The sequence below is a fragment of the Monopterus albus genome, unplaced genomic scaffold (genome assembly GCF_001952655.1).
Source record: "Monopterus albus unplaced genomic scaffold, M_albus_1.0 scaffold402.1, whole genome shotgun sequence".
NCBI lineage: Eukaryota > Metazoa > Chordata > Actinopteri > Synbranchiformes > Synbranchidae > Monopterus > Monopterus albus.
The window spans coordinates 25479-36427 of record NW_018128282.1 but is presented as its reverse complement, the minus strand read 5'-3'; the positions used below and the strand labels follow the sequence as shown (position 1 = coordinate 36427).

Here is a 10949-nt window from a genome sequence, read left to right as displayed (position 1 = left end):
GATATAGAGGGATAATTACTGAATGCTGTTTCATTTAATTAAAATTGGGAGGATTATATTTACTTAAAGGTGGTATTTGAGTGTTGAATGTCTTTTACTTCAGAGCATTTGTATAACTTTTGAATTCAGCTGGTTCATACTATAGAGATTTATGCGGTAAATAAAGCCATAAGGTCCAAATCAGTCTTTCTTAAACTTAAATTGTTTAGTTTGCAGCGTCTTGTTTAAATTAGCATGCAGGCTTGAGCAAAAGAGGAGCAGAGAGACACAATGTGAAAAATAACAAGGGAGAGGAAGCAGCATCTTGGGTAGAAAGGAAAAAACACTCACACAGAGGTTATGGGTGGAAGGGTCAAATGGGTTTTTAAAAGAGCTTTTTGAAAATGTGATACCAAAACATCTTTTTTGGAGTGCAAGCATAGCCATGAGCTGAGGTACTGTATCTCAAACAGGCAGGTGAGGGCTTACTGTGTCCTGTCTGCATCACTGCATGGACTGTACTGTTGATTAACATGCGTGTACCATGTACATGTGTGTGTTCGGGTGTAACCAGTAACTTAATTTTTCATTTCCTGTTAATATCCCGGTCCTGTGACAACACAGCTTTGTGTACCTGCCATATTGTTTACATCAACGTATGGGTGTGTGTTTTTTTTTTTTTTTGTTAGTGTGTATCTGTGTGTATTTGTGTGTGCCCATGTGTTGGTGCAGGAGTGCAGCCTAAACAGAGTTGCTTTTAAAATCGGAGGCAGCCAATGCCACACTTTTCAAACAGTGTTTCAGTGCTAATAAGTCACACATTTTTATGTGAATGACTGCAGATCTCATGTCTTGTAAATGTTAGAGATATAGATACTAAATCAGAATCTTAGAGAATAAAGTAACACTGGCCTTTTTTGACAGGAGAGGCTGATGACTCCTGTGCTAGTATAGAAACAGTGGAAAAAGAGACAGAAGCCACCGCTGTAGAGGAAGAAGAACAGGAAGAACAGGAAGTGCAGGAGGAAGCACCAACAGAAAAGGAGGAAGAGGTTGAGGAGCATGAGCAGGAACCGGAAAAGGAGAGAGAAGAGGTGGAGGAGGACAGTGGCATCCTAAGTGACAAGGAACGACAGAATGAGGAAGTAAATGAGAAGGACAACTGCTCGGCCTCCAGCATTTCCTCCGCCAGCAGCACTCTGGAGAGAGAGGAAAGGGGGAGCGCTGAGAATGGTGGGTAGGCTTCAGTGCAAAACTTTTTCAGGTCAGCCTCCAAGTTTTGTTTCACTGAATTTCATTCCGTTTCTTTGAAACAAAAGGAATGATCTGTTGTATTATGGCATCTTGTGTTGGAAACAGTAATTTTCTAAAGATGATTTCTCTTCTGATACAATTAGCCAATCCCAGCTGACAGTGGGCAAGAGGTGGTGTATACACTGAACAGGTCGCCAGTCTACCACTTAGCTAGCTTCTAAACTAGCCAACCTAAGCGAATTATATTTGGTAGTTAGCAAGAACTTCTGCAACACAAGTGCTTAAGTGGTGCAAGTGTATGTTGTCACTCAAAAATTCAGATGAACCTAGAAAATAGTGAGTTTTATTCCTAAACAATCTGGAAGCAAGCACAACACAGTGCAGGTACAGAAAACAGGAAATGAGTATGGTTTACCGTAGAGGCAGGAAACAGCAGTTTGTCAAAAGTTCCGGTTCTTTCTGCCTAAAACACACAGAGAGAGTCAATGTATGACAATGTAGACAAACAACCACATTCACTCCTACAATTTAGAGTTTGATAGTAAACCTAAGCTGCATGTCTTTGGACTGTGGGAGGAAGCCAGAGTACCTGGAGAGAACCCTCGCAGGCACAGGAAGAACATACAAACTCCTCAGAGAAAGGTCCCAGGTCAGCCTCCAAGTTTTGTTTCACTGAATTTCATTCCGTTTCTTTGAAACAAAAGGAATGATCTGTTGTATTATGGCATCTTGTGCTGGAAACAGTAATTTTCTAAAGATGATTTCTCTTCTGATACCAGGGTTCAAACTCGGTATCTTCTGCCAGGTGACAGCGCTAACCACTCTGCCTCAAAATGAATATTGATTGGGATCATTTTTATTATGCATAGTACACAGTACACCCCCCCCCATAAAGAGACATAGAGAAACATGCCCACTTCACAGTGGTCAGGTTAGGTGTACTGTATGTTGGACCCCTACACATCTACCATCTCTACAGTGGTAATGATTTTATATAGTTTTTCTCTTCTTAACCCATCACTCTCTTCCTCAGGCTTTAAAGAAGCAGAGGTGAATGAGCAGTGCAGCAAACTCCTCAACAGCAAACTCATCATGCTGGACATGCTCTTCTCCCAGAGCAAGAAGCCTGGTGATGAAGAGGAGGAGGAGGAAGATGCAGAGAGGGAGAAAGAAAACAGAGAAGGGGAAAACAAAGAAACTGAGGAGGCTGCTGACAGGCAGCTGGGCAGTGACCAGGTGAGCGACAACAGGCCTGATAAATCAGAGCACCATGGCAGCATCCGCCCGCTTGCAGAAAGATTTGGAGACTTGATCAAGGACATTGGTTCACCTCTCCCTTGCCCAGATGGCCCAGTCAGTGAGCCCCCTCCTCCCCCACCCAAAAAGGAATCGGACACGATCTGGGACCAGCTCCTGGCCAGCCCTCGAGAGCTGTGCATTGGGGACATCAACTTCACTGACCTCACGGAGGACGATGACACGGACATTCTGGATGCGGTTTTGATGGGAGGATGTGGTGACCTCCCACCCCCACCTCCTCCTCCACCCTGCATCCCCTGCTTCCCTCCACCCCCACCAATGCCAGGCAGTTGCCCCCCACCACCTCCCTTGATTGGGATTATGAGGCCTCCTCCTCCACCTTCTTTTAGTGTCTCCATTCCAGTGCCTCCTCCCCCAGAGCCGCCTCTATTCAGCAAGAAGAAGAAGACAATCAGGCTTTTTTGGAGCGAGGTACATCAACACACAAACAGCAGTTTCATTAACTGGGTACAACTAAGGCTTTTTGGAAGTGTTACTGTTTCTATGCGGCTTTACACATACATTTATCCAGAAAGTGATCCCTAGAGGTGGAGTGTCACACAACTGTTTAAATAAATATTTTTGCCAATATGGCAATATGGCTGGGCAGAAGATCCTGCAGGACAAGATGAAGATTTCATTAAAGAATGCATATGTCCATTAGCTAATTATGTTTAAAAAGAAGTCACTGAAACAATGACTCATCAGCATGTTCCATTTGTTGCTATTATTTGTTGTTCTTTCTCTCTCATTAGCATATTTTATTGTAGGAAATGAGAGTCTTAACACATGTCTCTACTTAATGCAGTCCATTCTTGTTGTGTCTGTGATCAGGTGCGTCTGACAGACTCCCAGTACAGGGACTACAAGTGGAGTGGAGACTCATTCTGGTCCAAACTGGAAACAGTAAAGTTGGACACAGCTAAACTGGAACACCTGTTTGAGTCAAAGTCAAAAGAAATACCAGTTACAAAGGTAAACAACCGGTGCATGATCAGCGCTTAGAGAAGTTGGAGACACTGCTCTACAGTCAAATATTGAACATTGTTCACTACAATGAAATCTAATAGAATAGAATGCTGTTAGTTAATTTTTCTTTTTTGTTTACTGTTCATCAATCATATACAGTCAATTCAGGAATTGTAACCAGACATCACAAACACCTTGTTGCCAGCCACACAGTCTGTAGTTTTCGTGGCTACTATCTCCAGTACCAGAGAGCCTACAGTATGTTCTAGGGGTTAAACGAGGTCATGTGTGTTCTGATCCTGATCAAACTGGGGAGTGTTGAATGCTTTGCAATTCTCACAAAGCCTCTAAATAAGAAAAACATGGTCTCCAGGCATCTCATACTTTGAACTCCTGGGCCACAGTTTCAGAAACTTCTGAAACCCAGTAAGTAAGCCCAACCAGTCAGCTTGTCTCAGCTTCTGGTCTGCACTTAATGTGAAAGTATGACGGAGGCCGGCAGCTAAAGTATCAGGAGCAAAACGAGGCCTTCAGCATACCAAAACCGATATAGGTCAGAGGTAACATTGCTCCTTTGTTGTTATCTTTTGGTTACATGGTCTTCTTACCCTACCCATCAAAATGTTATGTGTTTTAGATGTTGAAGATTAGAGATTGTAAGATTAAAACCCATTTTTCATGGTTTTTCACATACAGTATATGGTTGGTGTGCATTTTTTTGTGGCATGCATTTCATAGTTAGCTTTTCAACAGTAAGCTTTAAAAGTTTGCCCCTTTTTACCACTAGCCACTGGTTAATTTACAGTAGTTTGCATTAATGGCCAAAAACTTTCCAACAGTTGCAAGTATGATGATTTATTTGAATCAACAATTACAACATATTTTTGTCAGTGAAAGGTGTTCTTTTTTCACCCTAACAACCTGTGGGAAGTGTGCTAAAAGTCTTACCAATCATAATCGCATAAACTGCAAATGGAGCAGCTCAGTAGCAGGCAGAGCTGTATTGTAATGTACCTTAACCAACCACAGTATCACTGATTATCTCACTAGAATGGCACCATCCTGTCAAAGGGTGGGATATACTAGGCAGCAAATGAACAGTTCTTAAAGTTGATGTGTTGCAAGCAGGAGAAATGGACAAGTGTACAGATCTGAGTGTTCCTGGTCTGCAGTGGTCAATAGCTTCCAAAAATGGTCCAAGGAAGGACAACCACTATAATGGAAACAGGGTCACGGGCACCCAAGACTCATTGATGCACATGGGGAGCGAAGACCATGTTTTCTGATCCCACAGAAAAGTTAATGTAGCACACATTGCTGGAAACATTGCTGGTTCTGATAGACAGGTGTCAGAGCACAGTGCATCGCAGCTCACTGCTATTATGCCTGCAATAGGCACATGAGCATCAGAACTTGACCATGGAGCAATGGAAGAAGGAGATCTGGTCTGATGAATCATGTTTTCTCTTACATGGATGGCCGGTGCATGTGCATCATTTACCTGGGGAAGAGATGGCATCAGGATGCACTATGGGAAGAAGACAAGTGTGATGCTTTGGGTAATGATCTGCTGGGAAACCTTGGGTCCTGCCATTCATATGGATGTTACTATGGCATTTACCCTCTATCTTAACATTGTTGCAGACCAAGTACACCCCTTGATGTTAACAGTATTCCCTAATGGCCTCTGTCAGCAGGATAATGCACCCTGCCACACTGCAAAAATAGTTCAGAAATTGTTTGAGGAGCATGACATTCCATAGAGCTCAATCCAATCAATCATCTGTGGGATGTGCTTGATAAAAACTAATCCAGTCCACAGAGGCCCCACCTAGGGACTTACAGGACTTAAAGGATCTGCTGCTGACGTCTTGAGGTCAGATACCAAAGGACACCTTCAGAGGTCTTGTGGAGTCCATGCCTTGCTGGGTCAGAGCCCTGTGTTAAGTAGGCGGTTTAATTGTTGTGGACTTGAGGCTATTATAAGCTATATTAAAGGAAGGAAGTCATAATATTTCACTGCATATAATGTTTAACATACTAGGTGCTAAGATCTGGCCATTGTCACTAGGAAATTCTATAGCCATATAATGATATTTCCTGCTCTTACTAACCATATAATTGTCACTAGGAAATTCTATAGCCATACGGTTCCACAGCTGCAGTCAATGTAACCTGAGTAATGATCCCTCTAATCCTTACAACCCCATAAGGGGAACACACTGACAAGAGAGAAAGAGGCAAAGGAAGACCCAGCAGTGACCCTATCTGTGTTTCTGTGTCCTAGAAAACAGCAGCAGACGGCAAGCGTCAGGAGATCATTGTTTTGGATTCCAAGAGGAGTAACGCCATTAACATCGGCCTGACAGTGCTGCCTCCACCTCGCACGATCAAGACGGCCATCCTTAACTTTGATGAGTATGCACTCAATAAGGAGGGTATAGAGGTAAGTGATACAGATACAGGTGAAAAGGAAGAAAGTTCTTTTCATCAATAGCCTTTCATTTGTATATGACACCTACCATCCATATTGCCTTCCTCCCTCATCTCATGCTGTCCTTGCCCTCAGAAAATCCTGACAATGATTCCCACAGAAGAGGAGAAGCAGAAGATCCAGGAGGCCCAGCTGGCTAACCCTGACGTCCCACTGGGCTCAGCAGAGCAGTTCCTCCTCATTCTGTCCTCCATCAGCGAGCTCTCTGCCAGACTCCAGCTCTGGGCCTTCAAGATGGACTACGAGGCTACAGAGAAGGTCTGTTTAAACATGGGACAGCACTTCTAACAATTAAAACTGTTAAAAAAACGGAATTCAGACTATAGAGGAGGGAAGGCCAAACCAAAGCCATAATGAAATGCACATTTAAAATCATAGTGAATGTGGTTTTATTAAAACACAAGCAGACAAAGCTAAATGGACCCATTGCCATGAAAGGTTGAGTAAATGTGGACAGAATGGGTACAATTGTGTGTGTGTGTGTGTGTGTCTCATGCCTGTGTCAGTAAGTATCAACACTCCTTTAGTATAAACAACAGCCACAAAACATCAACATACGTAGTTACATCATAATTTCAAAATATGCACGCTTATTAGCAACACCTTGTCGTCTTCTTCCAGCGCATCATGTTTTACTCGAGTAAAGAATGCATCCAGGAGAAGTTCAAAGTCAAAACCCACAGAATGAAAAAGAGCACCCCTTCATTACTGTCCTGCAAATTTTACATTTTTTTTCAGGATGCAATTGTCTATAATCTCATCGTGAAAGGCATGATTTTGACTGCAAGTTTGGCAGAGTGGAATTCCTGACTCAACACTGTGAGACAGTTTGGTAGTAGGAGGCTTAATGGAGGGCAACATACTGTGCAGGCACAAGAGAACCTGCTGCACTAAAACAGTGTTCATGTAATCAGAAGCACATTTCATAGCAACTTTTAAACATTCTCTCATGACCTCAAACAAGAGCAGACAATATGTGGTAGAAGACAAGCTGCATCCAGTTACTATTTCTCCACCTGTAGACTAATGAAACTGATGTTTTGGGGAGTTTTAATTGATGTTGTGTGTGTCTTCCTCCATCCAGGAAGTAGCAGAGCCACTGCAGGATCTGAAAGAGGGTATGGAGCAGCTGGAGAAGAACAAAACTCTATGTTACATCCTCTCCACGTTGCTCTCAATTGGAAACTTCCTCAATGGCACCAGTGTGAGTCATGATCATTACGGGTTCATCATACTGGGATGTAATGACAAGATTTCTTTGTTGTTTTTCTGTTGCAGGATTAGTAATTATAGAGACAATGAGTGATTTTAATGGAGTGTGAATATGCCATGTCTGTAATTTGTAGATTAAAGATTACATCTCATATTAGCAACTATAATTTGGAGAGGTCAGACATACGTTACAATAACACTACTTCAGCCATTACTAGCTAGATCGTGACTTTTGTGTTGTTTTTGCTTTATTTTAGAAGTAACTGTATGTATGTATGTTTTCTGTGGGAGTTGGTTATCTCATGAAGAAGCACAAAGTAGTCCAAATTAGGTTTTTTACTTTTGTAAATAATCAGTGTGTTCATGTGTCCAGGCTAAAGGCTTTGAGTTGACGTATTTGGAGAAGGTCCCAGAGGTGAAGGACACAGTCCACAAACAGTCTCTTCTGCATCATGCCTGCTCTGTGGTGGTGGAGAACTTCCCTCAGAGCACAGACCTTTACTCAGAGATTGGAGCCATCACACGATCTGCAAAAGTATGCTCCACAGCCACTATTAGAAAGCTTGTGTACATATTGTTTTGAATCCCTGGCTTAGAAATGCAAGTTCTCCTGCTACCTTATACATATAAGTCACAGTAACTGTTGTCTTATGAGTTACTGTAATGTAAAACCAGTTGAGTTATGCTTACCGAATTTGACAAAATAAGTACAATTTAAGTCCAGTCAACCTAACACAGTACAGTCAGATTTTACAGATTAGGGTTAGGGATTGGAAGCGGGTACTAACCTTCACAGTGATTAGCATTGTTTCCATTACTATCAGAGGACACAATACTATGGAAAGCTTTAAAAGAGGGTTACGGAATAGAAACTAAGACAAGGTTGTGTATTTTGTTCTGGATGCAGGTTCTCCTCCAAGCCCTTTAGTTGTGTTAACATCTCTTCCATCAGGTGGATTTTGACCAGCTGCAGGAGAACCTGTGTCAGATGGAGCGCCGATGCAAAGCTTCATGGGACCATCTGAAGGTGATTGCCAAGCATGAGGTGAAGCCTCATTTGAAGCAGAAGATGTCTGACTTCCTCAAAGATTGTGCTGAGAGAATTATCATCCTCAAGATCGTTCACCGCAGAATCATCAACAGGTAGTTCCCCTCACAAAATTTTTATCCATGTTTTATTATATTACATATCTATTTTACAGTACAATATTACCCAAACAATTCTATAAATCTAGTTCAAACTAAATTGTACAATATAAAAAAATTAAAACTGTACATTAAAATACTAATGTGTTTTTATCTGCTAGTTATTAGATCAAAATAGTTAAAGTATGTGAGATTCACATTAAAGAAAGAGGATGTGTTCTGCATAAACACATTCTCAATCCTCTCATTTCCTCCCAGGTTCCACTCATTCCTGTTGTTCCTCGGTCACCCAGGCTACAGTGTGAGGGAGATAAGTGTCCACAGGTTCTGTAAAATCCTCAGCGAGTTTGCACTGGAGTACCGAACCACAAGAGAACGCGTGCTGCAGCAAAAACAAAAGCAGGCCGACCACCGCGAGCGCAACAAGACCCGAGGAAAGATGATCGTGGACGTCAGCATTCCAGTGAGTATCACACAAACATGATCCCTTCTGCAGAAACACACTCAGACTTTGAACTCTGTTTTATAGCTCTTCTTTTTCCAAATCTAGTATTGCTTTCTTTTTTGTTTTCTCCATTTTCTTTGATCTATTCTTTTACTTTCACTGTGTTCTTCCTTTGTAGTCTGATGATGAAGAGGAGCGTGAGGTATCAACACACTGTCTGCCTGCTTGTCTGTGTGTTTGTGTGTGCATGAAACCACCAACTGTAACTAGATCATTTCACCTCAAAGTTTCCTTCTCACTGCACATCTGAGTGGATGAGTCACTAAGATCAGTAGGGATTGTCATCGTTACAATTTTGATGTTTTCCATGATGAGTAAGGCTTGGCATGTTTGAGTTAAAGCCCAAAACACTCCAAACATAAGCTGCCAAATTCTTATCTTGTGTCCTTCTGTTTCTCTCCTTCAGAGTGGTCAGTATGGCTCCAGCAGCAACAACAGCGCACCTAGTGGCAGCCAGGAGAGCAAGCAGCCTCAGGGCCTGGACCATGCTGAGGATGCTGCAGAGCATGAGCACATGAAAGCAGTGTTGAGAACAAGCCTCAGCGGTAGCGAAAAGGAAGTACCTGGGGTACCAGGACTTCGGACACGGACCAGATCCCGCCCTGGGCGAGGAGGTGAGGGTGACCAGAAGTTTCTTACAGGGTCTCCTTTGAGAGGTTCTTTGTACATGTATAACCATTTGTCCATCTGCTCAACTGGATCAGGTCACAGTATGCAGTCATGGACACCAGCTGTAGAAGACACTCAGATTGGTGGAGATGACGCTGCAGATGAGATCATGGAACGTATCGTGAGGTCGGCCACTCAGGGTCCAGGAACCAGAGCTCAACCCAGAGAAAGAAGGAGGTCCAGGGCTAACCGCAAGTCATGTATGACCTGAATGCTTTAAACTCTGTTCCAAATCCATACTAGATACCAAGCCTCAGCAGTTTAATATGTAGTGTGTTCTCAGTGGAAAATTGACTAAATTAAGTACATCCTTGTTTTTATGCCTTTGCAATGGCGATAGCTGCAGCAAGAGGCATTATGTTTTCTGGTTGTCTGTATGTCCGTTCATATGATTCTTCTGAATGCGATATGTCAGGATCTTAAGGGAGTTTCCTCAAATTTGACACAAATGTCCAGTTGGACTCAAGGATGAACTGAATAGATTTTGGTAATCAAAGGTCAAGGTCAGCGATCTCAGTTCTGCCCATACCCATGAATTTGACTGAAAGAGTCTAATGAAACATGCTATTTGGCGGTTTTATGGGAAGTGTAGGATGCAGTGTTCTTCTTTTTTTCTTTTTTAGAAATCCTCATACAAGAGTAGTGCAGGACATAAAATCAGTTTCATAAGTCTAGGTTTGAGTAACTTCTTGAACATAACAAGATCAGAGTAGTTGTGAAAGTGTCTGGTGGAAGTAGAATTGACATGTTATTCAAGTTATTGTATAATAATTTTGTATACTAACCGCAAAACAGTATGCTATAAACAGTTAAGAACAATAATTGAACATCTCATAACTAATCTACTAATCTCTTGACTTTCCCACAGTACGGCGGACTCTGAAGAACGGGCTGACCCCAGAAGAGGCTCTTGCTTTAGGACTAACAGATTCTCCAGATACACAGATGTGATTCTCCACATCTTTGCTGTGGAAATGCAACCACAAACATTGATGCAACATCTCTGTCAGCCACCTGCCTTTGCCACACTTTACAATTTGCTCTAGTCACATGCTCCTTTAGGTTTTGCCAGCTGTTTATTTCAGGTGATGAAGCTGCAGCCATGATAGTGTTTTCTTTAATGCAACACAATGAAAGAATATTTCAGAAAAAAAGTGGAAGTGAAGAAAGAGAATCAGTTACATAAAGACTGATTTCTTCAGCTTGACAAGAAGGAAAAGACAAAATTCAGTGATGCTGCCTTTACACTGAATTGAAATTTGTTTTATTTATATAAACATATTTTAGATGCTGCATTAGTCCATCCATCCATCCATCCATCCATTTTCCTCCGCTTATCCAGAACCAGGTCACGGGGGCAGCAGTCTAAGCAAAGATGCCCAGACTTCCCTTTCTCCAGACACTTCCTCCAGCTCCTCCGGG

General features: G+C 42.2%; 1 protein-coding gene across 6 annotated transcripts in view; it reads left to right on the top strand.

Moving 5' to 3' along the window:
- Positions 1–10842, top strand: part of fhod3a (formin homology 2 domain containing 3a) — a 90038-nt gene extending 79196 nt beyond the window's left edge. For 3 of the 6 annotated variants that reach the window (XM_020586303.1, XM_020586298.1, XM_020586302.1), the window contains 13 exons: positions 904–1212; positions 2267–2964; positions 3367–3507; positions 5789–5947; positions 6071–6253; positions 7080–7199; positions 7581–7742; positions 8160–8350; positions 8612–8816; positions 8977–9000; positions 9265–9472; positions 9563–9727; positions 10396–10842. In XM_020586303.1, the coding sequence (XP_020441959.1) occupies positions 904–1212; positions 2267–2964; positions 3367–3507; positions 5789–5947; positions 6071–6253; positions 7080–7199; positions 7581–7742; positions 8160–8350; positions 8612–8816; positions 8977–9000; positions 9265–9472; positions 9563–9727; positions 10396–10478 (2648 nt within the window). In that variant the 3' untranslated portion in view covers positions 10479–10842. Of the gene's footprint in view, positions 1–903; positions 1213–2266; positions 2965–3366; positions 3508–5788; positions 5948–6070; positions 6254–7079; positions 7200–7580; positions 7743–8159; positions 8351–8611; positions 8817–8976; positions 9001–9264; positions 9473–9562; positions 9848–10150; positions 10308–10395 lie in introns of those variants that run through there. The other 3 variants (XM_020586301.1, XM_020586299.1, XM_020586300.1) reach the window with 3 other exon arrangements.
- The last annotated feature ends 107 nt before the right edge of the window (positions 10843–10949 follow it).